Here is an 18,366-nt window from a genome sequence, read left to right on the forward strand (position 1 = left end):
CGGCACACTAGTGTGCCGCGGCACACTGGTTGAAAAACACTGATCTAGACCCACTAGACAGTACACTGAACCTTTTTTCTTCAATGATTTGTGATCTTCACTGGTGTCCATGGATTACATGAAATCTTCCCACCTTTATCCACCTTTGTCATGGTAGGGAGAACACGTCAATGGAAGGGGGGGTCATCTTCACCCCATAGGATAGCACAAGGGTCATTGACAGGAGCGTGCAGCTGCGGGGGCGCCAATTCCCAGGTTTCAGGCCTTTCCAAACTCTGTGATATAATAAATGATAGAAAACCAATAGTGGCGCAAATTTATTTTAATTTTTTTACCAGCACTGAGCTGCCTGAAAATTTGCACCCCGGGTTATCGCCCGTAGGACCCGTGGCTAAAACCGCTGCTGATCAAAGTACAATGGAAATGTGAAAAAAACACCAAAACTTGCAAATTAACAATACTTTTTATAAACTCTGTTTCATATTGCTTTTCAAAACTATTATTTCCTTTTTATTTAGAGTGGCAAATATTCTTATTATAATAAGTTTGAATTTTCCAGAATCTGGGATTGTAATAACATTTTTTCCAAAAATCTTTTCAAAATAAAAATGATAATGTGAAAATTGTTGTATTATACAAAAATCAATGCTGTTTGTTTCCTAAAACTCTCCCTTAGTAAAATGTAGTCTGAGTGTACTACAATTATACAAAGTGTAGATACTAAATGGGAGGCAGTATGCTTAAAGTTGACCTTTTATATACTATCTATATTTTGTAAACCTAAAATGATCTAATTTAGTCTGAACAAGTATTCTGTATTCCTACACTGTTCGAAGAATACATGGTTTATATATACTTGCTATGCTTATACTCAAATATACTTGATGAAATAAACTCCAGGTGTACAGGTACTACTTTGTGCAAAGGGAAGCCCCCTCCAACGGAGGATGAGGAAGAGTAAAGCCGCATAGATGAAGAGCATTAATTGATTGATTGATCTGCTGTTTTATTTTACTAATGTCTGAATTTTCTTCACATTTAATGTGAAACAAACAAAATTCTTGCTGTTAGCACAAAACCACTTGAAGCAACCGTATGTTTTTGTCTGGAGCTTGAACAGTGATGCTGTTTGAGGTGCTGGGGTGTGTGTGGGGGGGTGTCACCCTCATTCATCACGAGGTACATTGTCCTTGAGGGGCTTCTAAATTAAATGTATTATTATCGTTATGAGCAAAGGGAAGCCTTGCTTCATTTACTGACAGCAGTCTGTGACATCATTGCTGCTTGACACAACCAGAGCACACAGAGAAAGAAGACCACGGCAACATGAAGGATAAACGGATTTTATGAGACAATCCCAGACCGTAGATTTCCACACATATTAGCAGATGTTGTTCAACAAATAAATCATAATTAAAATGTACATTCTCAAAACATACAAGAAGTTGTGCAGAGTTTGTGCAGTTCAGCGGACATGAACGCTTCTGTTAAGAAACAGACCTGGCTGCATCCCAGCGCAGGCCTGGATGTGCAAAACAAAGACTGCACCAACCTTTATTTTTACTCTCACATCAACTATTTATACGTTCCTCCACTTTTCATATGGGTCTGGTCTGGAGGCTTTTCAGTGCACCAGCAGTCAGTGGAAATGTTGACGTGATGCGTGTGTGTGGAGCAGATCTGCCTTCCAGTTCAGGGGCGGGGCAACAACCCGCCTTTTCCCTCCCAACCACCCCTGCTCGTGAAGCACCTAACTGGCACCTGATCCAGGCAATATTCTGTGCGTGGGGCAGGGAAGTCTGGGAAAGATGGTTAAACGTGGCCACTCCTGGAGTCAGAGGTGCAAACAAGGATTGTCTTTAGTCTCAGGCTCTGGTGGTTCCAAAGAAAATTTGTTAGTATTAGATCTAAAATATTCAACCAAGCCAAGATTCATGTCCTTGTGTTTGTGGGCCTCACTGCTGCGGGAGGTCAAAAGACACAGCCGTGTTGGACAGGACATGCCAGTTTTTGTGTGTGTGTGCATGCGACCTGCATGTGTGACCACATCAATTCCACGTCACGTCTGCGTCAGCAAGTTTGGAGATTTATTGAATGTCATAGCAGCAAGTTGGAATGGGACGTAACAAAGACATACATGTTAGACCATCAATGTTTGCACAATATTTCTGCATTCAGTCACGCTTTCTGCTACCTATGTATGTTGGCTGAAGTGGACTTAGCCGAGTGGAAAATGCCCCTCATGTGTTTCATAAAAGTGATGGGACCTGTAACGTGGGGGTGCTGGATAGATTTCTGCCATGAATCAGGACAGTTACAAGAAAATCCTCTTCATTCAGTGCTAAAAAAAGCAAAAAAAAGTGACAAAATCTGAAAGAAACGGCCTGTACCCCCTTTTCTCTGAACCAGCAAACTGCATGACATGGCACTTGTGTAAAAACAGAGACTGACAAACAAACATTGTGAAAAAACCTTCCTCACTCCACCTGAACTCACAGAATTCAACCAGCACAGCATCTAACGCATTCTTTTGGTGTTTTAAAGGAAGACTATTAGGAAGTCCCACAGCGAGGGGCAGAATGAGATGAGGGGCGATGAAGCGCAGCAGAGGAAGAGAGTTTCTGTTGCTGCCTGTGATCCTCATTCAAAAATCTGCATGAGAAACAATAAATGCACCTGTGTCTGTCGACCAACACAGCTTAGCTTCATCCGCTGAAGCCAGGCTGTCTTGTGCTTCATCAGTGTGTAATGCATCAGTGCAGCTCCTCTTTCTCAGCTGCCAGGACCAGATCTTATTGGGGCTGTGGGACATTTTCTGATTCTCACATCAATAAATATATGCATATAAAAATACAACAAACATACCTACAGTATGTCCTGCTGCTTTTCCCTGGTAAAAGGAGTTTAATACAGCATATAGATACCGGTGTACATTTATACACGCACTAGGATTATTAGGACTTGTAATTTGCATATATTTTTTTAAATTTTAATGTCATAAACATCATTATATCAGAGTGATGACTGTTTTATTTGCAGGGTGTTACAAATGTCTAGGTTGTTCCATTGGGAGTGTTGTTTAATTGGAGCACAGGTTTCATTGGTATACATACAAAGATAGATATAAGTATATTTTAGAACTTGAGCCGTGACACTTTTAGCATGACTTGCCTCTCACAGAGCAGCTCCCACATGGCTGAGACATGGAGAGCTTCAGCTGGTTTTACAATTTAGGGCCCCACAGGCCTGATGGTGAGGGGACATTCCACAGCTGCTGCAAACTCTACATTCGGTGAAAAATGAACTGCACCACTGAAGTGCAAACAGCTGACGCACCTGTGGACATAGTTTTCTGAATTATGATATTTTAGTTGGCTCTCCTCTCCAAACCGGCTCTCCTGCAGGTGTCACATACCTCTGGAGTGCCAGAGTGCTAAAAAGAAAAAGTGCCGCCGCCTCCCAATTCACAGGGATTATTGCGGTTCCTGTGTTTAATGGGAGCACAAGCAGACTGTTCCATGCAGAGTGGAGATTTTGTCTTTGTGTCGAACAAAAAAATGCAAAACCCCAAATCTGGTCTAAAAACATGTAATCGAGACTTTAGGGGCCAGCACCCACATTCCATAACACTAGCATGACTCAAAGCAAGGCCTGTGATGGGAATACATGTGGGCATGACTATCGTACACGTGCGTGCGCTGTGTCTGGCGTGCACGCTAATCACATTGGCTTCTCTGGTTACTGCTTCTTTCCTGCCTTCATTTCTGTTTTAACAAAGAGAAGAACATAAAAAAGTGTATTGCTTCAAAAACATAGTCTTTTGTAATCTTGTGAGACTTGTGGAAGTCTGGGGTTGGTCTGGTGGGACACAGCATGACGTCTTCAAAGGTACGTACAGAAAGATGCGGTGAATCCGAGAGATTAAACGATCAACGATAGAACGGGACAGCGGCGAAACTTGTATCCGTCTGTCTCTGCGTCTGTGTGGGCCGACCCCCACGTCAACCAGCAGGTGGCACAATAGCACTGATGTATTGCATGGGTGAAGGGGGGGTCTGAGAGATTAGTCTGTCATAGTATACAATAGTCATTTCAAAGCCAGTGATGGGCCTCTGACACTGAGGTTCTGCAAACATGCTCAAACACCTCTCCCACCCTCTGCCTCCCACACCTGGTGTCTATGAAGAACATCAAAATGCAAAGAGACTCCTCATTTGCTTTTTCCAGACGTGCTGGAGCCCCCTGCCCCACCCTCCAACTTGTCTGCGATTTCGGAAGTGTCTAACTTCTCGGAGCCGTCACCTTTGTCTGACCTCTCCTCCATCTCCACCACCTCAGACCTCTCTGAGCGAGCGTCTGCATCCCCCTCGGACTTCTCCTTCCTCTCAGAGTGATCGGGGTCCATGGATGAGGTCCCCGGCTTGTCCCATTTGGCCATAGCCTCATGCTCATCTATAGAGGCGGTGATGTTCGAAGTCCAAGCTTTCAGGTCTTCCTGCAGAAGTTAACACACAGCTTAGTGAAGACCTCTCCTCCTGTGTGACACATCACCTGTTCATACTTTTAATTCTCTGATTTGAGTTTGAAATTTTAGTTCTAGAGCTACATGTCCTCTTCAGACAAAACCCAGACGGACATTGGAGAAGATGATTAGGAAGAGACTTGTTTCATGTGAGGAAACCAATTTGTGCAGATCTACTGTTCTTGTTTTTAGTCCAATACAAGATGATCTTTGCCATATTTAAGACTTTTTTTTGGTCCAAAAATACATCAGTTCTACATAACTGAAATAATCAAGTGTGATAGGTTTATTTGACTAGTAAGTAGGCAAAAAATTCTTGTGAGTTTGAAATATGTTTCAGTACGGTTATGTTTTTATTTAAAAAAAACAGTTTATAACAGAAGATGCCTCAATGTGTAAACCAAAAGGCAAAAACCATCCAACCTAGCTTCAGTAGGTCTCACTGTTATTTTCCACTGCCCTCCATCATGCATATCCTCTTTTTAACTATATGTATGATCCATAGAAATGAGGAACAATTTTATACAAAGATTCATGATAAAATAAATTCATGTATGAAGTAAATTAGGCTTAAAACTGAGTATTTCTTTATGCAAATTTTGTTGAAACAGGAGCAGATGAAAAAAGAAAAGGCTGTTAGAAGAATACGTACGTTACGTATAAACTACAGTCTGCTGGTGTCACAGGAACAGGCAGACGGCTGGTTCCAAATGCAGCAGGTTTATTAGCTCAGCTAAAAGTTCACGAAGCTAATTCAGGGTCAGGTAGTGGTCAATAACAAGCATTGGAGTGCAAGAGAAGTAACAGGGAAGGTCAGGATCCAGGTGAGATTCAGGGCAGGCGGCAGGCAATCAGTGGCAAAACAGGGTCAGGAAATCAGAAGATCAGGGGCCTCATTTATACAGGTTGCGTACGCACAAAAGAAGGCGTACGCCACTCTCTACGCAATAGTTGATATTTATAAAAAGCAAACCTGACGGGAAAATCTGCGGTCCTTCACGCAAGCTCTGACCCAGGCGTACGCACAAAAACGGGTGAAATGAGAAACGGCGACACCGTCGGCAGATGGAAGAAACGCGTGAAAGTGAAAATGACAATACTGCCTCTCAGAAATAACATGAAGACTTCACAAAGCAAGTCTTACAATTAACAGCCTACACGAACACCCGTTTGATCGATCAAGCAGTGAAACAAACAAAAAAATCAAACGAAAATTACAACAGAAATTCAAATGAACAATTATTTGCAGAAGGAAAAGTGAAATATGTTCTGCAATATTGGCATGTTGTGCAATTCATCCTCATAAATAATATAGTTAACAGAACGAAATAATGTACAAAACTGATATTCCCGTCAGTGTGTCCGTCTGGCGGAGCAGATATAGGTGCAATTAGACAGACAGATGGATAGATAGAGAGAGATGCATTAATTGTCCACTAGGGAAAGTTGTTTTCATAGTAAAACATTTCTTCATAAGCTATGGAATTATGGTATTCATGGATATGCCTTTAGTTTGTTTTATTTTTGATAAAACAATGTATGGCATATGTCTCAACCATTCAGAAAGCAACAAGAAATTACATTTGCGCTGAACAATTTCCCATTTCCACGTCGATTATTCCCGACATCTGTAGCTTGTCAGATGTAATTAAATGGAGGGAAATAAAATGCCCCATCACAATGCGTAATGACGCACAATGGCTGATCTTGCGCTCTTAGAAGATGTGGCAAATGGAAGAATTCGGATTGAACGCATCTTTAGACAGCAAGAAGACTTGCTGGCAAACGAGGATGAGTGGCTTATGAGCCGGTTCCCACTTCCTCGAGCCGTCCTGTTGGACCTCTGCGGGCTTTTGGGCCCGGCGTTACAGAGGAGCACTCGGAGGAACCACACGTGTCACCCGGTGCATCTGGCGCTCCGGTGCCCCCCCCCCCAATGGAGCGCTAGACATTTTTTATGCCTCGACTTTGATGTCCGACCATTTCTTTTTTATTTCGGCCACGGTCCGAGGTTGTGAGGCTACAGCATTTACGGCGTCTGCCGCCGTTTGCCACTCACGTGGCTTTTAGGCATTAGTAATGCCCACACTGTGCCCTCCAAACAACACTTTCCTCCTCTTTTCCACCTCGCCAACGATAAATTCTACTTCACATTGAGTGAAGTTACGTTTTTTTGATTTTCTCTCTGTGTTTGCCATGGTTTCCCAATCAATGAATATTCATATGTGGGCGTTTCATGGACTATTTATGGGCAACTATAGGCGTGTCATGAAGCCGCAAAAGCTGCGCTGCATTTAGGATTGATTGTGATTTATTAAGGGAAAGATGCGTAGGATGTGCGTGCGCACGGTTTTATAAATCCGAATATTTCTGTGCGTACGCATGTCCTATGTTTCATCCGTACGCCACTTCTGACGCAAATCCTACGCAAAGTTTTATAAATGAGGCCCCAGGTCTGGATACGACGCTCGGTAATGAAGGCAGAGTTGGACAAACAATACTTCGCACTGAGTGAGGTTCAGTGCTTAAGTATACTGTGAGTGATTGTACATGAGAGTCAGGTGTGTGGCATCCAGGACATGTGTGCTGGGGTTGCTGGGAGATGTAGTGCGGCAGGAACACTGGGGACGGCTAGCGCTGGTGACCAGGGGGGTATTCCAGGAAGCATGTTTAAATTACCCTGACTTTAAGCCTGAACTCTGGCTGAAATCCGTCTGAACTTGCTTACTCTGGGTATGTCTGTTCCAAAAGATCGGATATGAGTAGGCGTAATTACGCTCCACTTGTTAACCCTGGGTTAATGCACGTGCACAGCAAGTACATAAAGACATTCTCAATGGATCGCCGATTTCCGGAGTCAGCATGGAAACGCGTGGTGAACAAAAAAAAAGTGCTATACTTCAGTGAGACGGAGTCTGAGATTTTAATGACGGCGTATGAAGATTTTACGTCCATCAAAAAAGTAACACGGCTGCATCATCAGAAGAAAGAGTTTCTGCTTGTAGTAGAAGAACAGACAAAGTAAACGCACGAGTTTCTGATCTGATTTCCATTTTCCTTGTGACTTATATGTATATAACTTATCCAATTTTGCCAACTTAAATGAATTACTTCTATTGGTAACAAATAATTGAGTTAAATTTATTCAACCTAATTTCCTACGTCTATAAAACTCAATAATTGTTTATACAACTCAAATTTACATATTTTTCTAACTAAATGTCATATTACTCCAATTCAATTAATATTTTTTCCATCTTAAGTCATTACAATTCTTGAACTCTCATATGTCTAAGTTTGAGCCGGCAGATATACTTATTTGTATAACAATAAAAAGAACAACACAATATGCAAAGAGTGCATGAATTCAAATATGAATTTTCCATCATTGTCATAGCATTACTTTGTGGTAGGGGTGCTATATAAACTCATCATCCTCTGCCTCCCTCTCACTCATGGTGCAGAGACTTAAGCAAAGTAGGATAAAATAACTCGTCAAAACACGGTAAAACAGCTAAACAACTGAACACATTTGGTCAAAAACCCACACTTAAACCCAAATCCGTCCTGACAGGCAAACGGAATGGTATCCCACAATCCCTTGCGGTGCTGATTTAACAGCAGCACCAAAGTTACACCTACTTAATTGAATTAATTTTAAATGAAAGTAAAATAACTGTCAGAAAACTATGTGTTATTTTTAAGCTGACTGAACTAAAACAAATGATTTATCTTAACTAAAGCAAATAGTTAAGTTAGATCAAAGTAAAAAGTTTATTTTTCCAACATCTATATGTGGTCTTATCACCCTCTCATGGTGGAAAAAGTATTATCTGAGCTTCTTCATCCACTAAATCATCTTCAAATGGACACGCCATGCTGCTTCACCTCTCTGAAAACAAACTAACCTTCAGCTAAACCTGCTCCAGACCAGGTTATGTTCAGAGCATGAGTTGCTATGGCAACTTGACATACTCTGAAACATACCTCCATTTCTGGAACAGAAAGCTGCGGTTGTCCACTTCCTTATCCTCAAACTTACTGTGGGAGCTAGCATAACCTGCTTTCTGGAATAACCTCCCAGAGGGGGAGACAGAGCTCTGACTTCTGACAGCAGGTCACAAGCTTCCTGAGGGGTATTCCAGAAAGCAGGTTATGCTAGTTACCACGGTAAGATTGAGGAAGGTTAGTTTGTTTTCAGAGAGGTGAAGCAGCATGCCGTATCCATTTGAAGATAATTTAGTGGATGAAGAAGCTCAGATAATACTTTATCCCCCATGAGAGGGTGATAAGACCACATATGGATGTTGGAAAGAGAAACATTTTTACTTTGATCTAACTTAACTATTTGCTTTAGTTAAGATAAATCATTTTTTTAGTTCAGTCAGCTTAAAAATAACACGTAGTTTTCAGACAGTTATTTTACTTTCATTCAAATGAATTCAATGAATTCAATTCAATTCAACTTAAAAAGGGATAGATTCAGATATTGCTCCTTCTCTGCTCCCTTTTGGTTGCGCTGTAGCAAATCATTTACCTCCATCTAAGTCTCTCCTCTGCATCCTCTTCACTCGCACTAACAACTCTCCTGTCCTTCTTCTCTACATCAATGAACCTCCTCTTCTACCAGCATCCTCCCTGTTCCTCCTCTCAACATGTCCAAACCATCTCCATCTGCTTCCTTGTATTTATCTCCAAAACATCTATCATGATCTGTTCCTCTGATGGATTCTTTCCTGATCCAGACAAATATTTGACAACTTTTCATTCCTTTTTTCTTAACCAAATAATAGAAACACTTTAATTTTCTTACCTCATCCTTTGCGTGGAATATGAAATTGTTTCCATCGTTTTCTCTGTGAAATAAGGCAGTTTTTGTTAGAGTAGTTCTGCATTTCTGTTAAAAATGTTAACAATATTGCATCTTAAGAAGATTCTTACTGAAGGATGAAGACATTTTTCTTCTTCTTGTATCCCATGGAAGGATCGAATGAGCAGTTTCCAAGGTCAACAGGAGGCTCTCCATTATACGTTGTGCTGTGATTCCTAGCGTCCTTATAGAAAGTCAGCTTTCCTTCTTTCAGCACACAGTATACATTCACCCAGGATTTGCTGAAAAGTGTAAAAATAAACACATGTTTTGTGCATTAGGGCAGTTTTCTCAATTGTGTGATTGCTTTTACCACAAAAATGATTAAGCTTTGAAGGAAAGCTCCCAATGCTCTAGTCTATGCTTATGACTCATCACAGATACATACTGTCTTTGGCAACTGCTGACAGATGAACAACATAGTTTTGTCTGTAGAAATAAGCAGGTAAAAGACAATTTCATAGAGGTGCTATAAAAGGTTAGGCATGCAGAAATGAGATTTGTCTAAGTGCCAAAGAAAAGTTAGAGTTTAATATCAATTTTTAGCATTACGGCATCAAAGCTATTTCAAATGAAGACTACTAAACAGACAAAGTAGGTCTATAATATCATGGTAAATGGCAAATAGCAGATACTTATGTAGCATTTTTCTACAATCCTTGAAGGTCCAAGCCACGTTACAGTTACAGTCCCATTCACCCATGCACACACACTCTCTGCTGTCCTAGGCTGGCATCAAATCAGCATATCTGCATTTAAGAGAGGAATTCCAATTCTTTGTTTTTAAATGGACGTCTTTCTATTTAATAAAACACAATATGTGCAGTTTGCTGGTCATTCTACCAAATGTATGGATATTGAATGTGGCATTCCACAAAGGTCCATTTCTTTTCATTTTGTATATAACAAGTTTAAAATTTACTGAATCTTTTATTTTTTGCAGAAGACAAATGTTTTTGCTATGAAAATAATTTAAAACATTTAAAAGAAGAAACAGAGAATGAAGGGCATAAAAAAATGGTTTAAAAAATGGAAGCGGGCCGGATCCAGTCCGCCCGCCGTAGTTTGCCCACCCCTGCATTAGATGAAAATCTGTATCAACATATATGTTAAAACTAAAGTGTCCAAAAATATATTTGTGTTAATAATGTTAAGTATTTTTATCTGGTAAAACAATAAGAATGTTGTATGCGTTTACTTATTCTGACTTATTGTTTAGTGTGGGGTAATACATAGAAAACTACAATAAGGCTGCTTTGTTTCTTGCAGAAATGAATTATTTGAATGAATAGAGTTAGGTATAGAAAAAGTACAAATTTAGTATTCATTCATTTGATAATTAATTCTTCTGAGATTTGAAGACTAAATAGCACAACAAACATTGTTAAGCATGCTTAACAATGTTTGTTGTGGTTTCTTAGATGACCCCACCCTTACGTTGACGTGTTCACCCTACCATGACAGTTCTGATGATGGAAATCATAGGAGATTTAATTTCAAGTACCCAGTCATTCACACTTTTTTTTCTTTTAATAGTGTTAAACTTTGGAATTATCAACAGAATGTTTTGAAAATATTTTTCAGTTTAAAAATAATTATTGAAAAATTTGAGAGTTATTGAAATGGTTTTTAGTGTATGTTACTTCGTCTTTTTATTTTTACTTCACTGTCTACTTTTTCTTTGTTTTCTATTCATTGTGTGGGTCGTGAATAGCTAACAATGGGACCCTCTCAAGATCTGTCTGTATATGTACCACCAGCCTGAACTGTTAATACAATGCAGGATGGATCCACGCTGTCATGTCATTGACACCAAATTCTGACCCTACCATCTGAATGTTGCAGCAGAAATGGAGACTCATCAGACCAGAGAACGTTTTTCCAATCTTCTATTGTCCAGTTTTAGTGAGTCTGTTTGAAGTGTAGCCTCAGTTTCCTGTTCTTAGCTGTAAGGAGTGTTACTCCTTCAACCATGCCACATTCAAAAACACTTCAATCACTTTTCTTCCTCATTCTAACGCTTGATAAGAATTGTATTCCTCAAACTGCTCCCTTCCGTTCATAGAGTTGTAAAATTGTAAAGCTCTAAAATTTATGTTTTGTTCAGTAAATGTATTTGTATTTTTGACAAAAGGAAAAGGAGAGAAAAAAAGTATTAATCAGGTGAAAACGATCTTACATAACGTGGACAATTATAGAAACGCTGCTGTGGTCCCTACAGTCTTGTTGCACCATGATCATCAATCCATCCATTTTCAGAGCCTGCTGAGTTCCTATTTGGGGTCATGGTGCTGCTGGAGCCAATTCAGCTATTGTAGGGTGAAGGTGGGGTACACCCTCAGCAGGTTACCAGTCGGTTGCAGGGCCACATGCAGTGGGGCAAAACAGAATTTAGTCAGCCACCAATTGTGCAAGTTTGCCCACTTAAAAAGACGAGAGAGGCCCTTTAATTTTCATCATAGGTAGACCTCAACTCTTTCTCTTTCGGCTTTTCCCATCAGGGGTCGCCACAGCGAATCATCCTTTTCCACCTCATTCTATCATGGACATCTTCTACCCTAACATTAGCCAACTTCATGTCCTCTGTTAAGACATCCATGTATCTCCTCTTTGGCCGTCCTCTTGCCCTCCTGCCAGGCAGCTCCATCTCCAACATCCTTCTACCAATATATCCACTATCCCTCCTCTGAACATGTCCAAACCATCTGAGTCTGGCTTCTCTGACTTTGTCGCTAACACAGGCAACATGAGCCGTCCCTCTGATGTACTCGTTCCTTATCCTGTCTAACCTGGTCACTCCTAAGGAGAACCTCCACATCTTCATCTCCGCTACTTCCATCTCAGCCTCTTGTCTCTGTCTCACTGCTACCGTCTCTAACCCATAGAGCAGAGCTGGTCTCACCACTGTCTTGTACACCTTTCCTTTGAGTCTTGCTGGCACTCTTCTGTCACACAACACTCCTGACACTTTCCTCCACCCGCTCCAACCTGCCTGCACTCGCCTCTTCACCTCTTTTCCACACTCCCCATCACACTGAACTGTTGACCCCAAGTACTTAAACTCCTGCACCTTCTTCACCTCAGCCCCCTGTAACCTAACGCTTATACCTTGATCCCTCTCGTTCAGACACATGTATTCTGTCTTACTACGACTGACCTTCATGCCTCTTCTTTCCAGAGCAAACCTCCACCTCTCTAGCTGTTCCTCCACCTGCTCTCTACTCTCACTGCAAATTACAATGTCATCCGCAAACATCATTGTCCAGGGAGATTCCTGTCTTACCTCGTCTGTCAGCCTGTCCATCAGCATAGCAAACAAAAAGGGACTTAAAGCTGATCCTTGGTGTAGTCCCACCTCCACCTTGAACTCCTCTGTCTGACCTACAGCACATCTCACCACCGTCATACTTCTCTCATACATGTCCTGAACTACTCTGACATACTTCTCTGCCACTCCAGACGACCTCATACAGTACCACAGCTCCTCCCTCGGCACCCAGTCATACGCCTTCTCTAAATCTACGAACACACAATGCAGCTCCTTCTGACCTTCTCTGTACTTTTCCATCAACATTCTCAAAGCAAAAATGGCATCAGTGGTGCTCTTACGGGGCATGAAACCATACTGCTGCTCACAAATCTCCACCTTCTTCCTAAGCCTGGCTTCCACTACTCTTTCCCACAGCTTCATTGTGTGGCTCATCAACTTTATTCCTCTATAGTTGCTGCAGTTCTGCATGTCACCCTTGTTCTTAAAGATCGGAACCAGAACGCTTCTCCTCCATTTCTCAGGCATTTTCTCACTCTCTAAAATCCTATTGAACAACCTCGTTAGAAATTCCACTGCTGTCTCTCCTAGGCACTTCCATACCTCCACAGGTACGTCATCAGGACCAACGGCCTTTCCGCTCTTCATCCTTTTCAGAGCCTTCCTAACCTCATCCTTTCCAATCTCTGCTACTTCCTGCTCCACAACAACCACATCTTCCTCCCTTCTTTCCCTGTCATTTTCCTCGTTCATCAGCTCCTCAAAATACTCCTTCCATCTTTTCTGTACACTCTCTTGGGTTGTTAGCACCTTTCCATCTCTGTCCTTAATCACCCTTATCTGTTGCACGTCCTTCCCATCTCTGTCTCTCTGTCTGGCTAGCCTGAACAAGTCCTTCTCTCCTTCCTTTGTGTCTAACCTGTCATATAGCTCATCGTAAGCTTTCTGTTTGGCCTTTGCCACCTCTCTCTTCACTCTACGCTGCGCTTCCTTGTACTCCTGTCTACCTTCCTCAGTCCTTTCTACATCCCACTTCCTTTTAGCCAACCTCTTCCTCTGGACGCATTCCTGTACTTCCTCATTCCACCACCAAGTCTCTTTACCGTCTTTCCTCTTTCCAGATGACACACCTAGCACCTTCCTACCTGTTTCCCTAATAATTTCTGCTGTAGTTTCCCAGTCCTCTGGAAGCTCATCCTGACCACCAAGGACCTGTCTCAACTTCTGCCTAAATTCCTCACAAGTTTCTTCATTCTGTAGCTTCCACCACTTGGTCTTCTTTTCTGTTTTCCCTCTCTTCTTCTTCCTGACCTCCAGAATCATCTTACACACCACCATGCGGTGCTGTCTGGCTACAATCTCTCCTACCACCACTTTGCAGTCATTAACCTCTCTCAAATGACCTCGTCTACATAGGATGTAGTCCACCTGAGTACTCCTACCTCCACTTCTGTACGTCACTCTATGTTCCTCTCTCTTCTGGAAGTAAGTGTTGACTACAGCCATTTCCATCCTCTTCGCAAAGTCCACCACCATCTGTCCCTCCAGATTCCTTTCCTTCACACCAAACCTGCCCATCACCTCCTCATCACCTCTGTTGCCCTCACCAACATGAAAGTCATTAAAGTCTGCTCCAATAACAACTCTCTCTCCTCTGGGAAAACTCTCTATGACCTCATCCAACTCACTCCAGAATCTCTCCTTCACTTCTAACTCACAGCCAACCTGTGGCGCATACTCACTGACTACATTCACCATCACCCCTTGAATTTCTAACTTTAGGCTCATCATCCTGTCTGAGACTCTTTTCACCTCTAGAACACTGTTTACAAACTCCCCCTTCAGAATCACTCCTACCCCGTTTCTCTTCCTATCAACACCATGATAGAACAGTTTGTATCCTCCTCCAATACTACGTGCCTTGCTGCCCTTCCACCTTGTCTCCTGCACACACAGTACATCTACCTTCCTTCTCTCCATCATGTCTGCCAGCTCTCTGCCTTTCCCTGTCATTGTGCCAACGTTAAGAGTCCCTATTCTCAAACCTATGTTCCTGCCTTTTCCCTTCTCTCTCTGGCCACGGACCCTTCTGCCTCCCCTCTTTCTTTGACCAACAGTAGTCAAATTTCCACCGACACCCTGTAGGTTAACAGCATCGGTGGCGGTCGTTGTTAACCCGGGCCTCGACCGATCCGGTATGTCTAAAGTGTTGTGGATGATTCGCATGGTTATTTTGGCAATTTTTACGCCGGATGCCCTTCCTGACGCAACCCTCTCTATTTATCCGGGCTTGGGACCGGCACAGAGGCAACTGGCTTGCAACCCCTGTGGCTAGATTTAGGTAGACCTCAACTATTAGAGAAAAAATGAGGATGAACATCCAGAAAATCACATTGTCTGATTTAAAATTATTTATTTGTAAATCATGGTGGAAAATAAGTATTTGTTCACCTACAAAACAAGATTTCTGTCTCTCACAGACCTGTAGCTTCTTCTGTAGAGGATCCTCTGTCCTCCACCTGTTACCTGTATTACTGACTCCTGTTTGAACTGGTTATCTATATAAAAGACACCTGTCCACAACCTCAAACAGTCACACTCCAAACTCCACTATGGCCAAGACCAAAGAGCTGTCCAAGGACACCAGAAACCAAATTGTTGACCTGCACCAGGCTGGAAGACTGAATCTGCATCAGGTAAACAGCTTGAGGTGAAGAAATCAACTGTGGGATCAATTATTAGGAAATGGAAGACATACAAGACCACTGATAATCTCCCTCCATCTGGGGCTCCCCCCAAGATCTCACCCCATGGGGTCACAATGATCACAAGAACCGTGAACAAAAATCCCAGAACCACACGGGGGACCTAGAGAATGACCTGCAGAGAGCTGGGACCAAAGTAACAAAGGCTACCATCAATGAGACACTACACCACCAGGGACTCAAACCCTGCAGGGCCAGACGTGTCCCCCTGCTAAAGCCAGTACATGTCCAGAACCGTCTAAAGTCTGCTAGAGAGCATTTGGATGATCCAGAAGAGGATTGGGAGAATGTCCTATGGTCAGAAGAACAAAATATATTGTTTTGGTAAGAACTGTACTCGTCGTGTTTGGAGGAGAAAGAATGCTGAACTGCATCCAGAGAAGACCAAACCTACTGTAAAGCATGGGGGTGGAAACATCATGGTTTGGGGCTGTTTTATCAGCAAAGGGACCAGGACGACAGATCCATGTAAAGGAAAGAACGAATGGAGCCATGTTTGGTCAGATTTTGAGGGAAAACCTCCTTCCATCAGCATTGAAGATGAAACATGGCTGGGTCTTTCACCATGACAACAATCCCAAAACACTGACCGGGTAACAAAGGAGTGGCTTCATAAAAAGCATTTCAAGTTTCTGGAGTGGCCTAGCCAGTCTCCAGATCTCAACCCCAAAGAAAATCTTTGGAGGGAATTAAAAGTCTGTGTTGCCCAGGAACAGCCCCAAAACATGTCTGCTCTAGAGGAGATCTGCATGGAAGAATGGACCAAAATACCAGCAACAGTTTGTGAAAGACTTACAGAAAACATTTGACTGCTGTCATTGCCAACAAATGGTATAGAATAAAGTATTGAGTTAACAGCATTAAGTGGGAGAACTTGCACCATTGGTGGCTGACTAAATACTTTTTTGCCCCACTGTCCTCACTCGTACATTCACACCTACAAGCAATTCAGGGTGGCCATGTTTTTGGACTGTGGAGGGGAGCTGAAGGGCCTGGAGAAAACACACACAGGGAGAACATGCAGACTCCCTACAGAGGGGCCATGCTGTAAGGTGGGAGCTCTAACCACCGAGCTAACGTGCAGCCTCCTGCACTATAACCAGGTAAATGTTAAAATAATTCAGTTGGTTCTTAGCCCATAAAAACCAATGGTGACATCGGTGTAACAGAAATATTAGAAATAGGTTCTGTGGTCCACTTGGTTTGTGGTAAAAAACACATACTTTTAGTTTTAAGAAAAAGTGAGTCTGGGTTCTTATGGGTTAAAGGGAAAAAATGCTTTGACTATGCCAAAAGGTTTAAAGTTTGAGTTATGAATGAATAATAATAATAATAATTGATACTTTATTTATCCCACATGGGTAAAATTCTTCTCCGCATTTTGACCCATCCCCTGGGGGTAGCAGTGAGCTGCAGACTAGCCACGCTCGGAGGGGGGCCACTGGCTGGGGAGAGCGGGGATCAATCCGCCAACCCTTCGGTTGTTGGACGACCTGCTCTACCGCCTGAGCTAAACTTCTGTTTGAGCTGTTCTCCAAGTGTTCCCAGTGGTTCTTTAAATTATGATTATGCACTTTTTAGCCAAAATTCTGGGTCGTTTTCTAGATCATAGTTTCTGCAGAGCAGCAGGAGTTCATCAGAAATTCAACTGTGTTGTGGGCGGGATTGTTGGTGCAGAGCAAATCTCACCCCCACTTCCCATTATTCGTCTGTCTACAGGCTCTCCTGCTAGCTTACTGCCCCTCACACCCACCAACCTAATATTACTGGTGCAACAAAAACAATGAGCAATATCAGATTTATCCAGTCGTCCAGTTTAGATCCAGATTCCAGCTCAGACGAGGAAAACAAAGACGGATCTAAGTTTAAGCAAGGACGTGGTCTTTAGTAAGACATTATGACTGGAGCTAAAACATAGCTGTTTGAAAAGAGCCTGGGACTGTGTTTGGTATTATTTCTTAGAGATGAATGTACCTGTTGGGGCTCCTCTGTTGAGCTTCAAGCTCAGTGCTGGTGGCCTTTTTACGATAGAGGAAGCCTTCATTATGGGCAGTGTGTGAAGGCGGCTGGGGGGTTGTCGGGGCACCAGTTGCTGGGGCAGAGCGAGAACGGCGAGTTTCTTCAGGTTCTTTTGGGCGAGGTCGTCTTCTGGGTTTGGGGCGGTCTCGAGCACGAGGGCGTCCATCAAAGCGAGTTACAGGTGCTGAGAGGCTGCTAGGAGGTCGATAAGGCTCTCCTCGTGCCTGAATGTGACACCAAGCAATAATATAAGGAGAAGTAATACAATATCACTGTCAGATGATGTATGTAACCCTACTTACATTTGCTGCTTCTCTCTCTTGAGCCTGCTCCACAATTTCTGCCATGGTAGATCTCTTCTCCCTGTGGGCCAACAGAAGTTAAAACACTTGCAGCAAATAATCATAAATGTTCAAGAAGACCTGGTTGCAGACAACTTGGCACCCTGACATCACTGGCCAGAACCAAAAACCCAGAGGCGGGAGTACATGATCCCTCCCCCACCCCACCCCCATTTCAGTTGGAAAATACTCTTATTTTGTTCCAAAAACACTAACTTAACCAGCGACCCTAACAGTTCTTAGTTTTTTATTAGCTTTAAGCATTTAAACTTTAAGATCGGAGATGTCTGTGCCAACGCCTGCTTTGCTCTGACCGTAACTCCTAATGCGATCAATGTGAATCAGCTGATCGGAAGAGAAAGGGGCCTTTGTGCCGATATGCATACAAAGTTTTAAATACCGACGCAAAGCCACTTTTCTCCACAACAGAATACAGAAAAGTTACAGTTGTGCAGAAATGTAAACACTGGAGCTGAAGCTCTGGTGTAACAGTTTTTCAAATCCAAACACTTTTGTTCATTTACTTTTTGAAAGGAATAAAATTATAACCCCTTTTGCCCCATTTTATCCTTGTGTTGGAC

At 42.5% G+C, this 18,366-nt stretch overlaps 1 protein-coding gene across 2 annotated transcripts in view; it reads right to left on the reverse strand.

Annotated features, from left to right (window-relative positions):
- Window positions 1–1,327: 1,327 nt before the first annotated feature.
- The window catches only part of LOC101156427 (spectrin beta chain, non-erythrocytic 4-like), a 46,869-nt gene continuing 29,830 nt past the window's right edge, over window positions 1,328–18,366 (reverse strand). For both annotated transcript variants that reach the window (XM_023962197.1, XM_023962198.1), the window contains 5 exons: window positions 17,747–17,807; window positions 17,400–17,668; window positions 9,464–9,634; window positions 9,336–9,378; window positions 1,328–4,495 (listed from right to left, as the gene is read on the reverse strand). In XM_023962197.1, coding sequence (XP_023817965.1) covers window positions 4,211–4,495; window positions 9,336–9,378; window positions 9,464–9,634; window positions 17,400–17,668; window positions 17,747–17,807 — 829 coding nt within the window. In that variant the 3' untranslated portion in view covers window positions 1,328–4,210. The remainder of the gene's footprint in view (window positions 4,496–9,335; window positions 9,379–9,463; window positions 9,635–17,399; window positions 17,669–17,746; window positions 17,808–18,366) is intronic.

Source organism: Oryzias latipes, chromosome 14, assembly GCF_002234675.1.
Source record: "Oryzias latipes chromosome 14, ASM223467v1".
Classification (NCBI taxonomy): domain Eukaryota; kingdom Metazoa; phylum Chordata; class Actinopteri; order Beloniformes; family Adrianichthyidae; genus Oryzias; species Oryzias latipes.